Source organism: Paroedura picta, chromosome 5 (genome assembly GCF_049243985.1).
Source record: "Paroedura picta isolate Pp20150507F chromosome 5, Ppicta_v3.0, whole genome shotgun sequence".
NCBI classification, from domain to species: Eukaryota; Metazoa; Chordata; class Lepidosauria; order Squamata; family Gekkonidae; genus Paroedura; species Paroedura picta.
The window spans coordinates 44,580,783-44,601,212 of record NC_135373.1 but is presented as its reverse complement, the minus strand read 5'-3'; the positions used below and the strand labels follow the sequence as shown (position 1 = coordinate 44,601,212).

Here is a 20,430-nt window from a genome sequence, read left to right as displayed (position 1 = left end):
TGGCACATGAAGGAGATAATTTGCACAGGAGACGGGGGTCTGAGACCCATCTGTTTTCATATGGTGATGGGGGACCTTTTTGGGGGGGGACTGGCTTGGGACAGTGCCACTCAAGTGGGCAGAGTGAGAGAGAGTCCTCTCTTCCCACTCAGAGCACTACTTCTGCAGGGGCTGAGCAAACCCCAGCTTGCATTTCCAGCAAAACAGTTCTTAAGCAAGATTCAAATGTCTCAAGAGCTCCAGGGCAAACAAAGCAGGGTGCCTTGATTTAACTAGAAAAGCCATTTAAATTATTGACTTAAAACAATGGGGGGAACGGCCAATTTAAAATCCTTGATCCATGTTCCTGCTTTTGAAATATATTTTCTGAACAAGCAGGCATACGGTAAGTTGCTGCAACAGTTAAGCCATATTGGTTTACAGCTAAATAGACCCTTTTTACAACCTTAGCGCATCACCTTCAAACATCTGTTCACAAAGTCCGCAAGCCATTTCTGTTTGGTTTCCTATCGGTACACTTGCTAACTATGTAAGATCACCTATGTGGTGCAGTGGTTAGAGCAGTCACCCCCAAAGTGGTGTCCATAGGTGCCATGGTGTCAGCCAGTGCATTTCCCAAAGACCACTTCTTTCTTCCCCAAAGTGAAGAGCCAATCCTGGGTTTCTGTCTACTGGAGGGGGGTACGCTTCAGAAGAGCCTGGGAAGCACCATATCTCCATGACAGAGCATCTGCTTTGCATACAGAAGGCCCTAGTTTAATTCCCTGGCATTGGCAATTTAAAGTATCAAATTCAAAGTGATGTGAGAGACCTTTGTCCAGTACTCTGGAGAACTGCTGCCAGTCAGAGTAGACAATACTGGACCTGCTGTACCAACAGCCTGACTCAGTAGAATGCAGTTTCATGTTCTCATCAGCATTGTATGCAGGAAACACCCATTTAGAAACAGCTGCCCCCATCAGATCAGATGCTTGGCTTGGGATCTCTTATGGAAACTTCTAGTGTTTTGTGACTGGACTGGACTCCACCCCAATGGCAGCCATGTCGTTCTGGCACCCGCTACTCCAAAAGGGCTCCAAAGTTCAACAAGACTGGAAACCACTGAGTTAAAGTGCTGGACAAAGCCAAATGAGACCCAGATTCAAATCCCCCACTTGCCTAGATGGCCTTATTCTAGGGGCTCAAAGACATAACCGAGCCTGCATGTACTAGGTTTCCTCCCACCACCCCCAGGTTACAGAACAATCTATATATTGCTGTCTGTAGATCAAGTTATACCTTTTGAATGTGTGCCAAATGCATATGATCAGAATGTAAGGGTGACAACATGTAATATTTTGTGTATGTGTTTTAAACTCATTTTTTGGGTGACAGTGTTGTTAAGAAAAAATAAGATGAGGGGATTGGTACCCCAGATCAATAAAGTATTTGTGAGCTTTAGACATAAACAAGGAAGAGACCCAAGTCTCTCAATTTTCTTTCAGAATTGTGGGCAAGAGAAAGTGAGCCGTCTTTTTTTTTTTAACGCAAACTGAGAATTTTCAAGAGCCCCTAAATAGGGCACTAAGTTAGTACACAAAAAGCAGGCCTTGCTTACCTCTCCACTCGGTGATAAACCCTGGTTAGCTAACGTAACAGCTGCTTTGGCACATCAGCTTAAATTTTAGCTCTGCAAGGTCAGCATAGGTGATGAGAGGTAACCTGAGCAATATTGCTTCAGAACCAATGAACTTTTCCAGCACTGCAAGCTAGAATGGGAGTGGAAAGCACCCTTTGGAATGGAATGCTTCCGTGGCATGTCAGGGAACTTTTCCCTAAGCGTGCCATGGATGGTTTTGCTACAGCAGGTAGGAATAGCCACTCAGTTGGGACTGACACCAGCCCTTTGAATGAAATTGGCAACAGCACAGTCCAAATTTCTGAGGCCATGCAAAAAGGTGGGGGCAACATAACTGTCAATTGAGGAAACTGTATCATGGTGAAGACAGAACACTGTTAAAGAGCAATGGAGGAAGTTTGAGGCCAATGGCACACATAAAAGCTGATGTCCAGAATTGGTTTCAGATTTCATTCTGTTGCTTCAGACCAATACCTCTACCCACCTGAGCCTGTGTTCCAGGCAAACATATATTCCTACCCCATTTTTACTCTCATCTTCGTCCAATGAGGTCAGGGCAGGGCACATCGGTTGTCATTCTTCCCATCCTCACTCCAGCCCTGTGAGGTGGATTAGCTGACTGCCCAACCCAGTTTCATGGTTCCCCATGTATAGGAAACATGCCCTTGTTTACTGTAGGATTGGTGTGCTCTGGAAACCTCTTTCAACATGCCATAATACTATTCAAGTTAAAGCAGGAAAAAGCTAATGGTAGGAGGTATTTTTGGATAGGCACCCATGGCTTCATTCCCCGATTCCTGAGGGATATTTGCAACTTTTTTAAAAAGTTTAAAAATAAGGTGCAGGATATATAAATAGATGCAGACACACATTGTGCTTTTTTCTTCTTTTTTTAAGGCAGATAGTACACCTGAGGAAAGAGTAATGGACTGGAACTTTTTCAGTTATGCTGCCTCCCTGTTATACACTAGGGGTAGTCAAACTGCAGCCCTCCATTTGCTGGCAGGGGCTCATGGGAATTATAGTCCATGGACATCTGCAGGGCCGCAGTTTGACCACCCCTGCACTAGAGGCTGTTCTGGTGGGTAGTCTTTTGCTTAGGAAACATCTGGGGGGGTTGGAAGTTTAAAACAAAACAGGTTTTGCATTTTCATGCAGGTAGGGAACAAGCAGTTCTATGCATAAGCAGAGGACCAGGGCATATGGAAACATGGGGGAAATGAACCAGTCAGGTGTGGAAGCAGCCCTGGAGAGCAGCTGTTTGTCAAGGAAAATTCTGAGCTAGATGGTTTGACTAGTCATCGGGAAGTATCTTGCAGTCATTTCTTTAAAAGTTATGCTTTTTGGTCAAACAGCCTATTAGCTTTGAGACTTAGAAGGGATTAAAAGTTATGGGTTCTTCCATCTGAAGAGGAGACATGAATCCCTTAAAGTTTCAAAGTTTTTGTGAAAAATCAACCTGATTGGCATTTTTCATGTTTGAGAAAAGCAAGGTGCAAATCTTCTGGATTGACCACTGACAGAAAATGCTTGTTGTTGGTTATGGGGGTGAGAGGGAACAGTGTTCTTCAAATCAATGATTCATTGTGATGAATAAAAATCACCTCTAAGCAACTGGACAGCAAAGCTTCCATTTCCTATACCTAACCTTTGGGGGCACTATAAATATAAATATTTAGGATGATTTTTATCCCACTTTTTATATCCCACTTTTCAATACCCAAAGGAGTTTCTGTTGGGGCTTTTGGACTTGGTTTGGTCCTGAGTCCCTCCAGAGGAATAGAGCTGCAGAGTAACAGAGCATTTGAAAGTATGCAGTTATGAGTTATCTTTGAGGATTAGGCATAGATCCAGACTCACACACGTTGAGGTTTAAAAGAGAAATCTTTACTAGAAAGATTATTTACATACACATATATATCATATTCATCTGCTTCAGTCTCAGTGAAGCAGAGTACAAAAGCTTAAAGAATGGTTACAAAAGCAACACATCACAAGTCTCTTTGACTGGGCTGCAAGCGGGATTACATCTCACACATCAACAGATGGAAAAAGCTGAGAGCCTAAGGTGGCTGCTCCTTATTTCAGCAAGTCATATGTAACTTCTCTTCCTGAAAAAAGAGAAAGCGGACAGGAGCCCACCTTAAACAAAGGAATCCCCAGAGCATGTGCTGGGCGTTTTTCCACTGCAACCTTACCAGTGACCAGATGATGTCACTAGTGAGCACACAGGTACGGCTTAGCTGCTTTAACAGTTTAACAACACCCCTCCAGGGCTGACTTCACCAAATTACTTGCTGACTGCAATTCCAACAGTCTCAAAGAGGCTTACAATCACCTTCCCTTCCTCTCCCCACAACAGACACCCTGTGAGGTAGGTGGGGTTGAGAGAGCACTGAGAAAACTGATCAGGCCAAAGTCACCCAGCAGGCTGCATGTGGAACAGTGGGGAATCAAACCCGACTCACCAGATTAGAAGCTGCTGCTCTTAACCTCTACACCAAGCTGGTTTGGGGGAAGGGATGAAGCAAGACTGTTGAACTTGTAGTAGGCTACTAGGGCTAGAAATGTTGACCAAGAAAGGTCAGACCCGGTAGGGCACAGACTGTTCTTGAATGAAGTAATAACTAGGCAAACAAGGTGTGTAGATTTTGTCAAAGTAACCGCTGTACTCAACCTTAGAAAAAATGATTCATCACTATGCTATCGCCATGTGCTACAGATGTCTGAGTCTAAGAAAAGTTGCAGGCCCCTGGCTATGCTCCAGCTTCCCCCACTCCCATCAACAATGTATTTGTTTGTTTATTCAGAAACAGGAACACCTGAGCTGCAACAAAACACACTGGTGCAAAACCAGCCATAAATACTGCAAAGCTTTCTGGCTTCCTTCTGATTAACCCTGGCATGAGTGATGTGTAAACTAGAGAAAGAGAGAAGAGTCTGGCCTCTTCCTCAACACGGTGAACGGGAGGTTATTTCCATGGTGAACAAATTTAGAATTAATTATTGACGGTTCATGGCTTAATTATTTGTAGCTTGACCCTTGGCAGAGTATGAGATTCCCTCGTTATAAATAGAATCTGTTTGCTCCCTCTGGGGACACCATTGCCCAGTTCCTACCAGCGCAGCCAATTCCATCGATCCAAGTTTCCAAAATGGCATTCAACGGCACATGGCAGGTGTATGTCCAAGAGAATTACGAAGAGTTCCTGAAAGCTATTGGTAAGCATCTAGTTACTTTAATCACAACGGTACTTAGACTGGAGTTAACTATATATATAGGAATAGGAAGAAAATAAACTCTGTTAGGCAGGCTAATCCTAAAGAATGATAATTCTAGCAACTCAGATTTTAACAAGGCCTCTCCCGAAGACAAAAAAAAGGAGGGGGGAGGCAAATTCAGGAACAAAAAATTATCAGAAGCGAGGACCAGAAAACAGGGAGTGTCCTTGATAAACAGGGATGGTTGGAGGACATGAATGTCTTAACTACCCTTGCTGAGAGGTCACACAGTCTAACCTACCTCACAAGGCTGTTGTAATAAAGAGGAGGAACGCAGACAGCGTACGCTGCTTTGTGTCCCCATAGCTCATGTCATTAAGGGGATTGTGATCTAACAAAAACTACTCTAACCCCCTCTTGTTTTTCTTTTCAGCCCTGCCAGAAGACATCATCAAAACTGCCAAAGATATTAAGCCGACCATTGAAATCCAACAAAGTGGGAACAATTTCATTGTCACATCCAAAACCCCCAACAAATCTGTGACAAATACATTTACGTTGGGGAAAGAAACAGAAATGTCCACCATGGATAACAAAAAAGTTAAGGTAACTCATTACTTTGAAGATTACTGGAGGTCACAAGACCTTTGTTCAGTGTTCAAATATATGTGTGTGTTTCTGCATGTATGTGTGTTTCTATCTGGTTTCCATACAAAGGTTCCTGGAAAATATGGGGTGGATACTACCAGCTTTTCTGCTTGATCTCATCCAGTCTCTTCCTTAGAACTGACCTTGTCCCCTATTATGGCTTTTGGCTACACAGCTCTAGCAGTCCTTATAATGGCCAGAAGGGGAACCTCCTGTCTCATTTACAAGAAGAAAAACTTATAGAATCACAGAATTGGAAGGGACATCCAGGGTCATCTAGTCCAATCCCCTGCAGAATACTCACAACTACCTGCCCACCCACAGTGACCCCAATTTCATGCCCAAGCGATCTCCCCATCAAAAATGTCCAGAATCCCACCAGGCCTAGAGGAAATTCACCTACCATCCCGCAGTGGTGATCAGTAATTCCCTGGGAATGCTAGAATTTTTTTGTTGGTGGTCCTGAGATGCCACATCAGAACTAATTTCCCAGGTTTCCTTGGTGAAGTCATTAGTTTTAAAAAGTTGATGCAGATGCAGCCTCAGATTAAAGTCACCCCAATATATTTTGGAGCACAGCACATAGAATATGCCAACTGCCATATTCTAAAACTCATTTTCTTGAAGTGGTGTACAATCCCCTGCCACATTTCTGTGTAGCTCTGGCTCATTTCTCTTCTACTTCCCAGTGAATTGTGGCACATATAGAAAAATTCCCCAATTTTCACTCGGCCACCCTGGATGGCACCCAAATTGCCAGGAGAGTTAGCTGTCTCACCCAGTTTTGTGGTACGATTCTCTCTGTCTCAAAATTCTTTTCAGCGCTGCCAAGACCAAGACCAGAGGAGGTTATTTGGGAACTAGGTATGGGGTACAATCGCTGTTCTCTGCCCTAGAGATCTTCAGACTGCAGTCTGGAGTTGGCATCTCCGGGGAAATTGTTTCTTTGTTGTGCTGCTTTCAAAAGGCTACAGCCTACATTGCAGTACTCAGTTAGTGAGTCAAGGGCCGCCAACTCCAGCTGGGGAAATTCCTGGAGATTTGTGAGTGGAGCCGGGGGGGGGGGGGGTTGGAGTAGAGACAGAAGATCAGTAAGCTTGCCAGGCACCTGCCTATCATTGTCACTATCCTGATTATTGATCTTGATGAAACTGGAAAGGGGTGAAAGGCCCAATATGCTGGTGATGTACCAGCTTGCTGGCACCACTTCTTGTTTAAACTGGAAGTGGCAAGGGGCACTCAGGCATTTTCTGAAGACCCTGTGGTAAAACTGCAGTTTTTGAGAATTAACAGATCACACATTGTTGGTGCTGGTGTGACCATGACCCCCCACCACAGAGGTAAGACCCCCAGACTGAGAGATCCAACCTGCTGGGGGAGTGTCAAAGTTATTTTTTTTTTTTTAGATTTTTATACCGCCCATTTCTTTGCAGCTCTGGGCGGTTTACATTGAACATTAAATAATACAAATTACATGGAATTTGTTGTTCTAGTTGGTGTGTTGTTGTTATTGTTATACTGTTATATTGATTTTGAGAGTGTTCTATGTAAATGCTCCAAAATGTTTTATGAAAACCGCCCAGAGCCGTAGGGAAGGGCGATATAAAAATCTAAATAAATAACTAAGCCACTGCCAGTTGCACAGATGACCTGATAACCCTAGATCTCAGTAAGGAGTCCTGCCATACAATTCACTCTTCAAGCAGCCATTTCTCTGGGCAGAATGCTCTCTATAATCCGGAGATCAGTTGTAATGTCAAGAAGCTTCCAGGCTCTACCTGGAGGTTAGCAATTATTCTCTATACCAGTAACTTTTCCTTTGGCATGCTGGGTGAGTTCACAAGAGCCAGTTTGGTGTAGTGGTTAGGAGTGCAGACTTCTAATCTGGTGAGCTGGGTTTGATTCTGCACTCCCCCACATGCAGCCAGCTGGGTGACCTTGGGCTCGCCATGGCACTGATAAAGCTGTTTTGACCGAGCAGTGATATCAGGGCTCTCTCAGCCTCACCCACCTCACAGTGTGTCTGTTGTAGGAAGAGGAAAGGGAAGGCGATTGTAAGCCGCCTTGAGCCTCCTTCAGGTAGGGAAAAGCAGCATATAAGAACCAACTCTTCATCTTCTAAAATATACCTTACTTTCTCTGATACAGTTCTAGCTGTTTGCTTTTGTCATACCTGGCTGTTTTTGTTCAGTGCCTTTGTTTTCCATCTCAAATTTTACAGTGTACGGTAAACCTGGTAAATGGGAAACTAATATCCAAAACAGACAAGTTCACCCACCAGCAAGAAATAATAGGCAATGAAATGGTGGAGGTGAGTAAATACTCATGAAATAGGATGGGAGGAGGGGGGAATCAGGGGAAGAAAGGATGTTGACAGGGGCTCAGCCTGTTGACAGGGGCTCACGCTGGAATCTCTATACTCGTTGCCATGGAAGCGTCCTTCTCAACCATGTGAGAACTGTATGTTAGGGATGCATTCCTTTAGTTTGACAGTGTATCCTTTTCCAGCTAAACAAAGTTTGAGTCCAGTGGCACCTTTAAGACCAATAAAGTTTTATCCAAGACATAAGCTTTTGTGTGCAAGCACACTTCTTGAGAAAGATTAAAGGTAAAGGTATCCTCTGTGCAAACACCGAGTCACGTCTGACCCTTGGGGTGACGCCCTCTAGCGTTTTCTTAGCAGACTCAATACTGGGTGGCTTGCCATTCCCATACCCTGAGTAAAACTTTGTTGGTCTTAAAGGTGCCACAGGATTCAGACTTTGTTCTGCTGCCTCAGATTGTCATAAATGTAACAGGAAAACTAACAAGGCTGTTCAAACTTCTCTTCCACAGACAATAACTGCGGGCTCAGCAACATTTGTCAGAAAAAGCAAGAGGATTTGAAACAACAAAAGAAGACCTTGTTTAGTGGTAGATATTTTTATATTTGGGAAATAAAACACACTTTCCATAATCTGCAATGTTTCGTCTTATGTACTTGGTTTCAGTGCCCAAGAAAACCAAAAGGGGAGAGGCAGAATTTCTCCAGGAAATGGAAAGGTCTGTTTGGAGCAGCCTCCACCCACTGAGTGGATTGATTACTCATTATTGTCTTAAACTGCTCTTTGTAGGATCTACCCCCCCATCTGCCACTCCCTTTTGGTTCATAATAGAAATGCATGATTGACAGAACCTTCAGATAGAATACATGTTGTTAGTCTTGAAGACACCCCAGAAGACTCCTGTTATATTATTCATAGGGTCACCAGAAGTGGAAAGCAGCCTGATTGTAATTCTGGCAGAGGGATGTGGGTGTAACCACAAAGTGGCTGATACATAGGGTTGCCAGCTTTGGGCTGGGAGCTATCTGGAAATTTAGGGGGCATGGTTGAGCCTAAGCAGAGTAGGGCATGGGAAGGGACCGCTGCAAGGTATAATGCCATAGAGTCCAAAGCAGTCATTTTCGTTGTCGGAGGTCTCCAGGTGCTGCCTGGAGATTGGCAACCTTACTGCTGGAGTGGGTGGCAGCAGTCCCAAAATGTTAAGAAATGAGGTTATTCATAAGTCTGATAGTAGCTCTTCAGCATTTCAGAAAGAAGCTGTTTAAGTTTAATATTCTTTGAATATGTTTTCTTGCATACACACAGAATAGCTAGCTAAGAATCTGTGGTTGCCAAAACTAGCCTGAGAAATTCCTGGGAGATTTGGAGGTGGAGCTCAGGAAAGGTAGAATCTGAAGAAGAATTTCAGCTAGAATCTATGATCTATGATCTAGTATATAATGAAGCTGCCATTTTCTCCAGGGGAACTGATCTCCATACTCTGGAAACCAGTTACAATTCTGGGAGGACACCAGGCTGGACTTGGAGATTGGCAAGCCTATCAGAAACCCTCATCCCACAATATCTGACCATTTCCCATACATCTAACACATTTGTGCAAAAGGGGGAGGGAGAATGCTTCTCTGGCTTCTTTTCCACTCTAAATGAATTTTAAAAGCAAAGTGTGCTGCAGTTACTGATTCAGTTAGCTATAAAAAGCAACTCTCTTATCTAGCAACTTCCTCTTTCATTATGTTGCTCCTAAAGAGGAAAGTCTGCATTAAAGCTACCTTCCTTCACAACCATATGTATTAATTATCAGGAGGGCTGCAAAAATTATTAATAGTATCTGTCTAGCTTTCCTCCAAGGAGCTCAGGGCTGCATATATGGCATCCTCACAACACTCTTGCGTGGTAGGTCAGGCTGACCCAAGGTGATCCAGCAAGCATTCTGCCTGCGTGGACATTTGAACCTTGGTCCTAATCCAGCATACCAACCATTACATGACATTGGCCACTTGAATCAGAAATTGTGTACAAGCCAATATTAAGAGACTATAGTTCTTGAAAGCAGCACTGGAGAACATTTATTTTTGCACTGGAGCTTTCTGCCCGACTTTGTCCAAATATGAGAGAATAAAGCTAAACCCAGCAATCTAGAATGAGTGCCTTGCGGCGTGTGCTCAGTGCATTTCCCACACTCATGCGGATAGATTGAGAAATACATTCATGGAGGAGTCTATGTTTGGGTACTAGTCATGGTAACCAAATAGAAATGTAAGAACAAATGTAGAGCCCAGTGGCACCTTTAAGATGAACTACGTTTTATTCAAGGTATGAGCTTTCATGTTCACGCACACTTCCTCAGATACAATATGATGAAATGGAAGGAAACCAATTCAAACTTATAGGTATTGTGTGAGAGTAAATTAAGGCATTTCTCCACATTTGTCTAAATAGCGTTATGCCAGCTGGATCATAAAGTGCAATAAGTTATAGCACTTAACCAACCCTCCACACCTTTTGCCTTATGGCTTTTCTGCCATCTTTTAGCGCTATTTCCCCTCCATAATTGTGGGCTGAAATGGCGTTAGAACAACACACTTTAAACTTGTAGCACATTGGCCTGTCAATCACTCTAGGCAACCAATCACTTTCTGGCATATTTTTAAAGGTCTGGCAATAACCAATTTTTTAATAGTATTTATTTGTTTAAACGCATATTCTAATGTTCATAGAGGCATAGTCTTATGGAAATAAATTGAAAAAAACAATCAGATAACAATAGGCAGATGTACTTACAACCTAAAGAAAATGGTTAACAGATTCCAGAGATAAATAGGAAATAACAGCCATTTGGATATGTTTTTCACTTGTGGATTTGTATTCACAAATCCAAATGGCTGTTTTTTCTATTTATCTCTGGAATCTGTTAACCATTTTCATTATGCTGTATGCTAATTTACTCTCATATTCTAAGTTTGAACTGATAACTTCAATGCCATTATATTGTATCTGAGGAAGTGTGTGTACATGAAAGCTCATACCCTGAATAAAACTTTGTTAGTCTTAAAGGTACCACTGGACTCTACATTTATTGTGTTGCTTCAGACCAACATGTCTACCCATTTGAATCTAAAAAGAAATGTCTGTATCAAGCAGTCCAGCTCTGACTATCAGGACCAGGAGATAACATCAGCAGAAGGCCTGGTTGGTTATGCCATGGGACTTGGTCACTTTGTCCCAACAAGATGGACTGGATAGACCCTAGACTTCAACCAATATGGGCAATCATATGTTTCCTTTTCCCTGAGAATGAACAACCGGAGTGCATTTTGTACACCTATGCCAGAGTCTTGAAGCACATATGATTTCTTTTACTTGGGACGTTTCTTGTACACCAATGTAGATACATCATGGCTATTGCAACAAACAATTTTAAAAAGCAGATGCAAGTTTTTAACAACATTTAAAGGCTGTTTTGCATAATTTTATGGCCACTTAGCATGAGTAGACTACTACTACTTTCCCCCCTTTCATATATCAACATATTTCATATTTCTTAGAAACAGTATCAAAACGCTACGTTTTTTCCACACGCTCCTGGCTCAACCTAACGACCAGGAGGAAGAATGGCGAGTCATGACCTAACGGCGGTTTCCTCAACATTAAAATCAGACCGCCCGCGCGAAAACACACTTCTCCACTTGTGCACATAACACCGCATGAGGGGCTTGCTAGCGGCAGCACATATGACGTCATCTGGTCGCTAGGGTTGCAAGGGTGCGCGTGCATGTTTCCCTCCGTCCCTCCCACCTATTGTTACTTCACCGCAGCCGGCGGAACAAGCCCTTCCGACTCTCCTATTGTGAACGAACCCACCTACCGCTGGAGCACCAAGTCTCGCGAGACGTCTCCAACCAGGCCGTTGAGCTCGAAGCCCTTCTCCGCGTCGCGCCGTTAGAGCGGCAAGGTCTCGCGAGATACTTCTGGCAAGGCGTTGGGCGTGAGGCACTTCTCAGTTCTCGCGAGACGGCGCCACAAGGCGGTTGGGCTCGAGGAGCTTTTTTCTCCCCACCCCACCCCCACGCACTGGCCCGGCCACCGACACGAGCGCCATGTCTCGCTACTTGCGGCCTCCCAATACCTCGCTCTTTGTGCGGAATGTGGCCGACGACACCAGGTGTGTGTAAGTGAGGAGGGGGGCCGGGGCGGGAGGGAAAGTGGAAGGGCGGGTGGGGAGGGAAGGGGTTGTCTCCGGGGCTTCGGCCTAGGTGGCGCCCGAGCAAGCGGCGATGCGAGGACGGCGCGCTCGGCGTAGGCTTTGGCGGGCCCAACTTCCCCAAAAGCCGAATAGGCGGCGGTGTAAGAAGCCTTCCGGCCGCTTGCCCCGTTTTTCATCCGGGGGGGGGGGAGCGGGCGGGAGAAAAAAGTTCTGGTTCATTTCCCGCCAGATCCTCGCGCATGCTTCCTCGTTTTCAGTAATACTTGCAAGCCTGCACGCTTCGCAAGTTTAAACGCGGGTTTAAGGTGTGCTTCACTTTTCGCTTTTAAAACTTCGGCTAGTAGCGCTGGAAAATTTTTAAAGATACTTTTAAAGATACCAGCGAGATTATTAAAGAGAATATATATGCTATATGTCCCGTTTGCATACGAGGCCGCCTTAACTTCATAATATACAAAAAGAGAGATTAAAATCTGTTTTCTGCTCATTTTTCTTCCGTTTTGTAATATCTGACTTGATGAGTTCTGGGGAACTCGAAAGTTGACGGTTTATTTTATTTACCTTCATGCATTTATACTCTATTCATCCCTCCAGTGGCTTTCATCATTCTCACCAATTTACACCTTACAAAAACCCAGCAAAAGTGTAGCATGGGTTAGCATTTTCCTGGAAGGCCAGCAGATAGGATATACATGCCATGGCCTTGATAATGCCTCCAGGCACTGGGATTTAGACAGTGACTGCCTCTGGATATGGAGGCTCTTTTTTTCGTTAGATATAATCTCTGTGAGTTTGTCTAATTCCCTTTTAAAGTAATTTAGGCTAGTGGTCATTACAATGTCCCTGTGGTAGTGAATTCCACAATTAACAAAGTAAAAGCATGAATAATACATGTGTTTGTAATAACAGAAAAATAACAAGTACAGTGGCTGTTGGAAGGCTTAAGCAAATTTATTACAGTGTAAGCCTCCTGGAGTCAGTTCATTTCATCAGACATATGAAGTGTCTCTTAATTGGACAGGTACACTTTAAAAAATAGTAAGGAACAGAAAGGTGGGGGATTTTACAGAAAGAGGCAGTTTGAAGCAAGATCCAATCATAATGGTCTGTCAGTGGTTGGAGGTGAGACTTAGCCTTTAGCATGCAATTGGAATTGTGTTTTAAAATTAATACAAAATGTTTTCTTCAATAAAATGAGACTTGACAAAAGGCATGCTAAAAGATCATGTCTTCAGTAAAGCAGGACATGCGTATTTACACAACGTATTCTTTTTTCATTTTATTCCCTAACTGAGCAATTTTATCTCTCCCATCCCTTCGCCTCCATGGTTCCATTACCTCTCAATTTTGTATGTATCCCTACCTGTTTTTAAATATATATTTTAAATATATACTAATATCTCTCTTTGTCTTGTCTTCAGTTACATTATTTTCATTTCAATCACTCTGCAGTTGCTCCCTCCTATTTCTTTTCGCAGTGTCTTCTTACAGTCTATTTTCTATGATCTCTTCTCTCAAGGTGATGTGAGGCTTTATAGCAGTAAACATCTATACTTGTTGTGGTGTATTAAATACTGTGAAGGACCAAGGGTCTGGTTCAGTATAAGGCACCCTCATGTGAATGTGTAAGGCCACCGAGAAAGCTGCTAACTGAGGAGAAATTTGAATCGAAGACAGTGCAATAAGAGTTACACCCTTTTAAATCAGTGGTCTGAGAAGGGTGTAAATCTGTTTAGGATTACATTGTTTCTTAGTTGCTATGCCGTACTAGTTGTAGCTTACATCTCCACCCATCTATTTAATTATTAGTATTTCACTCAGGGAAAATTCAGTACAGACTTGAAACCTGTCCAAAAAAATATGTTTATTATGAAATAACTCCTTACACCTGATACTAAAGGCACCTTAAAAAGACAAATGAATTCCACTGTCTTCAGCTCCATATAGTATGTTTGGAGGCCATGCGCTGCTAAGAAACCAGGCTTGGCATTAAATAGTCTAGACAATATTGACTCAATATATACAACTAAATGATTGTTTCTGAAGCTTATGTAACATATACAAGATATACAAATGTTAAGTGTCTGTTTCAGGTCTGAAGACTTACGTCGTGAATTTGGTCGTTATGGGCCTATAGTTGATGTGTACGTTCCTCTGGATTTCTACACTCGTCGGCCAAGAGGATTTGCTTATGTTCAATATCCTTTCTTCAGATGGCTGATAGTGAGGGGTGTTGAAGTATGAAATTCACATTTATGTATGAGGTAACAAACCTAAATGAAAAAGCTGTTTATTTGTGTTGTATGTATTGTGTCTTGTGGTGTGCAGCATTTCCTTAAAGATAAATACATTACAAGTTGCCTTACTTTCAAAATTTAAGCCATATCTAGCAAAATGTGCTTTTTTGTTGTGAGCTTCATATTTAGATTGATGCATTTAATATAAATGGCATTTGTTGCTGCTTCAAGTGTGCCTTTGCATCGTAATATAACTAGCATTGATGATAAATTTGTTCTTAAGCTTAGCAAAATGTGGCTGATGTTTATTGTTTAACTTCATGGAAATTAGATTAATTTGATCAAAAGCAGATTTGTACAAAAATGAGGTGAAAAGTCTTGCTCTAATTATTGTCCCCTAATGTACTGTCCTCTGTTGTTGCCTCAGAGTATAAAGATGTACAGTAATGGCGACCCCCAAAGAGAAAGCATGAAAGAACCTTTAGAGTAGAGTTCAAGAATTAAGGCAAGTAGACAAGCCAAAGACCTCTTAAGGATCAGGCTTGAAGAGAAGGGAAAGTTTGGGAAAAGAAAAGATAAAGAAAAGCTGGAAGAAGGACAAGCCATAATGGGAGACAAAGCTTCGCTTTATCTACAAATGGGGGAAAAGGTTGTTTTTCAAAGTATAAAGATAAAGCCATCAGTCATTTTTGACCAAGCATCTCATGACAAGTCCTTCTGACAAGCACTTAAAGAGTTAAAGGTCAAGATGAAGTTGAATGGTGGCCAAGATTAAAGGAGCCATACCTGATGTATCCTACAGAATAAGAGTTATCCTCTTGCTTGTGTAAGTGTAATCAATTTTTCTGGTACAGTCTAGCAACAGGCCCTATAATAGTTGCTTAATAATTAGTTGTGTATTTTGAAATTATGGTTTTGAGTGAAATATAGACAATCTTAACTTGAGTATACCTGCAATTGGATAAAATTTAGCTTCTACCCAGAAGCTGGCATATGGATATCTAGAGATAATTAAACTGTTTGAGTCACAGAAATGTACATGGTGTCACATTTGACCCAAGCTTAATTTTTCAGTGTATGCCTTTATCTACATTGGGGTACAGCTTTACACTAGTGTAACTTTTAAATCAAGAGCAGAAAAACCTAGGGAACTTTCATTTCAGCACTAACTTCATCGACATTTTAAATGTCTCAATGGGAGTCTTAGTTTAAGGGGAAAATAAATTCAGGATGAGAAACCAGTCCTCCTTGACATACTAATATTTATGGGAGGAATATGGCATTCACAAATAAAATAATTTATTTAATTTAAATTGGTCTCTTGTCTAAAAGTATGTAATAGTTATATAGTTAATGTCAGCTAATTTTTGTTATGCCATAGAACATACCAAAAATGAGTTGGTAAAGCAAGGTGTATGATGACACAGGAAAGTTAACACTGTGGCTCTAAATACTTAAAATTCCCAAGTACCTTAACATCTAGCACATTTGAGGATGTCCGTGATGCTGAAGATGCCCTTCATAATTTGGATCGGAAGTGGATTTGTGGCCGTCAGATAGAAATACAGTTTGCTCAAGGAGATCGGAAAAGTAAGTGCATTCTGATTGCATTTCATTTAACCCTTAGAGCAGGGATCGTCAACCCCTGGTATGCAGCCCGGTACCAGGCCACCGCCGGCCGCGCCTACTTCCCCCCCCCCCCCGTAGCGAGAAGCTCACTAGGCCGCTTCGCTCGTGGCCCAGCTAACTTCTCGCGGGGGGGGGGGGAAGAGGCAGGCGTACCCACGTCACGCGCATGCACACAGCTGCCGGGCATGCGCAATGCCCGGGCCACTGGCTCTCCCCCACCCCCAGAGGCGGTTCTCAACCGGAAAAAGGTTGGGGACCGCTGCCTTAGAGAATTGGGGCTTGAAACATATTGGGACTATAGGTTTGGTTTGTCACAGTATCTCCAAATCTAGTATGTGTTGGAGCGTTGGGCCGCGGCTACCTGCCTCTGCAGGGCCGCGCCCGGCAGCGCATTGCATTTGCGCCATACACGGCCGCAAACGCACATTCACGGCACTCCCACGCATGCGCGGCCGCAAACGCGCATGCGTGGCCAGGCGATCGCCCTCGCTGCCGGTCCGCAGCCTAGAAAAGGTTGCGGACCACTGTGCTTGGAGAGCTTTCACAAAACAACCATGTAACCTTTATGGTTAACAGTGTCTAAAGGCATAGGCAGTAAGCTAACGTGTGGCTTCTGACCATTGCACACAGATGCTTTATAGAATTCTTCCATAATTGTTATTCTCTATGGTTTCTGTTTTGCCTGTGGATGGCTAAATCAAATCTGTTTCCTTCAAAGATTCTCCCTCCTGGTTCCTGAACTCTAGGTGCAGAATAAACAATTTCGATGTCAATTTGTATAATCCTCTGCCAAAACTTTATTGATGGATGTGGTATATTTGAGCTAAGAAACCTCTGCATATATGGTTACCTTTTGTCTAGTACCAAGATAGCAATATTGAGTGTAATGGGAACATGTACTTTGTGGGTGCTTTTTTGTCCTTTTATTGTAATCAGAATTGCAAATGTAAAATCAGAGTTGCAGATATAAAATTGGATTAGAAGACATTTGTGGCATGCAAGCGGGAGGTGTGGGCTCATGGGGGAAATCATATTTTCTTGCTGTATCCACCTTCCCACTTTGTTTCCTTTTTCACTTTTTGCTATTCTTCATAACATTCCCATTTCCTTGCTTTGCTGCTTTCTCCCCTCCTTCCATTCAGCCATCAACCTCTGATCTGCCCCCTCCATAAGGCTTTCCCTTCCCCTGGCAGCCTCCCCATTTCTTCTCTCCCACTTACCTGATCTTTTTTTTTTCAAACTTCTCCTTCTGTATCCCTTCCCTCTATTTTCTTTTTCAGTCTTTCCCTATTTCCTTTTGATTGACAGAAATCAGGGCTTGGAAGCCTTGGCCTCCAAGATCTCAGTGGACGTTCTTCTCTTAAAGCTAGAAATGCTGTTTCTGTTGGGGGGGGTGCAATCCCCCTCTCATAGCTTATTTTTTCTTCAGGTTTGTAGAAAACTCCTTTCATTGTATGGATTTTTTTACCCACACTTTAGGACCTGATTCAGAATAATGACTGTGTGGCAGTTGGACCGAGTTTTTAGGTACCTAGTCACCTGGAATTGTGCAAAACAACTTGAAAAATATTAGTGTAAAACTATAAATATCTGCCCTGAGTAATGAGATTCTTGCTACTGATTGTGATTAAGACTGTAACTTCCACCACGTCTCATATTGAGAACTTCACTTGTGCTCACTTCATGGTCCACCAAACTGTCTATAGCCGAGTTCTGAAATAATACTATGCAGTAAAGTGATGGAGTTGTTTTTGCTTGGGGTTATTTCAACAGATGTTTTTGTGGTGGGATTGTGTGTGTGGATTTTATATATGTGTGTGTCAACTCTACTGTCATTTTAATTGGTTTTGTTTTCATGATAGTCATACTTAACTTTGAGAAGGAAAGGGAAGCATGTAAATGTGTTAATGACGGGGGAAATGATAACGGCCTTAAATATTGGTGAGGTATTTTAAATGGTTCTAAGTGGTTTAACTAATGATTGTTAATTGTTTTAATGCTATTCAATCATATAACATTAAGAAGAGGTGTTCGATTCTTTCTGCAGCACCAAACCAAATGAAAGCCAAGGAAGGAAGAAATATGTACAGCTCTTCACGTTATGATGACTATGACAGATACAGGCGTTCTAGAAGCCGCAGTTATGAAAGGAGGCGTTCAAGAAGCCGATCCTTTGACTACAACTATCGCCGATCTTATAGTCCTAGAAAGTAAGTGTTGTACTTGGCTTGACCTATGCTGCCATGTAAAGGAGAAGAGAGATCATGTTGCCTGTCTGACACCTCTAAGTATCCAGTCTCGTTTGTAATTACATGCATGGAAGTTTTTTATGCCTTGCATGCACCATCTGGCCAAACATTGTCTACAGTAGTCTGTGCCATTGAAGAGAAAAAAATGCATCTCAAGAAACCTCTTAATAGGTGCGTGTGTAATTGTAAAAGTATATGCCACTGTTTACTTTTTCTGATGTACCTTTTTAGCAGTAGACCTGCTGGAAGACGTCGCCGTAGCAGAAGTCGTTCAGATAATGATAGGTAAAGATTCTTTTATATAACCAATTCAAAATTGGATTGGTGTGCCTAGGATAAGCCATTTTAATGTGAGATGCGCAACTCCTAGCAACTTGTCCGTATTCAAATGTGTTATCTTCCTCTTTCTGATAGGTTCAGACACCGTAACCGATCTTTTTCAAGGTCAAAGTCCAATTCAAGATCGCGATCTAAGTCACTATCCAAAAAAGAAATGAAGGCTAAATCACGTTCTAGGTCTGCGTCTCGTACTAAATCTAGAGGCACTTCTAAAACGGATTCTAAGACACCCTATAAGTCCAGCTCGAGATACGAAAAAGAAGCGAGGAAAAAAGAACCAGCTAGATCCAAATCTCAGTCAAGATCTCATTCTAGATCTAGATCAAAATCCAGATCACGGTCATGGGCTAGTCCCAAGTCCAGTGGCCACTAACAGTGTATCTTGTTTTTTAGGCATGTATCACCCAATTACACAGTTGAGTTATAATGTTGCAACATTGCTTAAAATACCTTTGTCAGTTTTCCCTGTAGCAGGCAGCTATTACAATTAAAAACACAAATTGAGAATCTTATTCAAGAGTCCATTTCGTTAAATGTCATGGGCAGCTACTGACGTTGTTGTGGTGTCTGTATATTTTTGTAATACACCTGCATTTTTATGCTTCGTATTGATGGTACCATGATTATGACCATAGTTTATAGTGTTGTCCTAATAAGAATTTCATCTACAAAGACAATATTTCTTCTAACTGTTCCGTGAACATAATAGTTATTCAAATTGTCCAGTACTTCCTGCTGAAATAGTGGAAAATTGGGCAGCAATAATGCAACACAGACTGCAAATATAAACTGGTCATTTCAAATTCTAGATCAAAAGGAGAATGAGGGTTGGTATTCTCCATGCTCACTTGCATTAAGATAGCTGGTTCCCGGAGCAAGTGGAGAGTTAGTGTTGAGGTGTTAGTAGTATAACGAAGTGGCCTAAGATCTGCCACGAGAAGATATTGTGAGCCTTATCAATATTTTAGGTGTCTCCTAATATTTGAACCCCTACTAGTGTGTGTGTGCGGAGGGTGTACCATTGAATAATTAGGTCAATGTGTTTACACTTATATGCAGTGTGGTATATCAAGTTTTAGTGAGCAATTGCCGACAAATTGCTTGCTGTATTGACACAAGTTAAAACATCTGATTAGTGTGTATGGGATGTCAGAACTAAATTTTTATGCCAATGACTTCGTTAGGTAGCTTGCGGCCATCACTACCAATTTCCAGCCAAGCCTCTAACCCTAACTGGCAGCTTGCGTGTATAGTTCAGAACCTCCTTTCAGCAGCAGGTCTCAGTTTTGTACCCTTTGCTTTTGATTTGTATTTAAACAAATGAGGGAATGCCATGGCATAATCTCAAGTATTTCCTGGAGATGGCATAGATGTTGTATTATGAACGTCACAAACATTGAAATGTAAAAAAGTCAGTTTCTGACAGCTAATGGCCCCTCTATTTCTGTTTAGGATCAGTGAATATTGGTGAAAGAAGGGCTACCTTCAAATACAGCAGGGCCTTTCTGAACAAAAGCTGGCTTTTTACAAAAAAATCTGGCTGTGAAACATGTTTAAGGGGTGATTCTAGAATCTTTGTATATTTGATAGTATTTCTAACTTTGGTTAATGTTGTTCATGTTCTGCTATGCAATCATTTATATCCGCATTCCTTTAATTTTGTAGACTTCTCCCTGATGTATAGTTTGAAAGAACAGTGTATTGTTAAAGACTGTAGCATTAGAGTGCAGCTCTGGTCAGAGGAAAGTTGTGGAAATAAACTTTGTATTTCCTTTCTTATAGAGGCTTCTTAAAAGGTATTTTTATATGTTCTTTTCAATGAATATTGTGTATGACTTTAAAACAATGTTTTGATCAAGGTATGGACCCAGCTTATTCTCTGCTTGCTGTAAATCTGGCAAACATGCTGTAATAAAAAGGAAATATTGATATAGAATTACTGCAGTCTTAAAATTTTAAA

General features: G+C 42.1%; 3 protein-coding genes across 9 annotated transcripts in view; all 3 read left to right on the top strand.

The window, feature by feature from the left end:
- Positions 1-3,277, top strand: part of MYOM3 (myomesin 3) — a 60,134-nt gene extending 56,857 nt beyond the window's left edge. For 3 of the 4 annotated variants that reach the window (XM_077337604.1, XM_077337603.1, XM_077337601.1), the window contains exon 37: positions 1-3,277. This exon is cut by the window's left edge and continues 623 nt beyond it. The gene's annotated coding sequence lies outside the window, so the exon portion shown is untranslated. The other variant, XM_077337602.1, reaches the window with a different exon arrangement.
- Positions 3,278-4,681: 1,404 nt separating this feature from the next.
- LOC143837598 (fatty acid-binding protein, liver-like) lies at positions 4,682-8,444 on the top strand. Its single transcript, XM_077337616.1, has 4 exons — positions 4,682-4,840; positions 5,274-5,446; positions 7,710-7,799; positions 8,324-8,444. Exons 1-4 carry the CDS (start codon positions 4,774-4,776, stop codon positions 8,372-8,374), a joined length of 381 nt encoding a protein of 126 aa, XP_077193731.1. The 5' UTR covers positions 4,682-4,773; the 3' UTR covers positions 8,375-8,444.
- Positions 8,445-11,723: 3,279 nt separating this feature from the next.
- Positions 11,724-20,406, top strand: SRSF10 (serine and arginine rich splicing factor 10). Of its 4 annotated transcripts, none has more exons than XM_077337612.1 (6): positions 11,724-11,974; positions 14,110-14,216; positions 15,742-15,843; positions 17,930-18,092; positions 18,363-18,416; positions 18,546-20,406. In XM_077337612.1, exons 1-6 carry the CDS (start codon positions 11,910-11,912, stop codon positions 18,841-18,843), a joined length of 789 nt encoding a protein of 262 aa, XP_077193727.1. In that variant the 5' UTR covers positions 11,724-11,909; the 3' UTR covers positions 18,844-20,406. The 4 variants fall into 4 exon arrangements, with proteins under 4 accessions (XP_077193727.1, XP_077193726.1, XP_077193729.1 ...); XM_077337611.1 differs by having other exon boundaries at positions 11,729-11,980; XM_077337614.1 differs by lacking the exons at positions 11,724-11,974; positions 14,110-14,216 and adding an exon at positions 14,282-15,079 and having other exon boundaries at positions 15,737-15,843.
- Positions 20,407-20,430: the final 24 nt, after the last annotated feature.

Bases quoted from the DNA above. Each gene is read 5' to 3' on its own strand.
- LOC143837598 (XM_077337616.1), top strand. From the start codon at position 4,774: ATGGCATTCAACGGCACATGGCAGGTGTATGTCCAAGAGAATTACGAA. The intron at 5,447-7,709 runs GTAACTCATTAC...CAAATTTTACAG, and splicing joins TGGATAACAAAAAAGTTAAG to TGTACGGTAAACCTGGTAAA. The intron at 7,800-8,323 runs GTGAGTAAATAC...TCTCTTCCACAG, and splicing joins TAGGCAATGAAATGGTGGAG to ACAATAACTGCGGGCTCAGC.
- SRSF10 (XM_077337611.1), top strand. From the start codon at position 11,910: ATGTCTCGCTACTTGCGGCCTCCCAATACCTCGCTCTTTGTGCGGAAT. The intron at 15,844-17,929 runs GTAAGTGCATTC...TTCTTTCTGCAG, and splicing joins TGCTCAAGGAGATCGGAAAA to CACCAAACCAAATGAAAGCC. The intron at 18,417-18,545 runs GTAAAGATTCTT...TCTTTCTGATAG, and splicing joins AGTCGTTCAGATAATGATAG to GTTCAGACACCGTAACCGAT.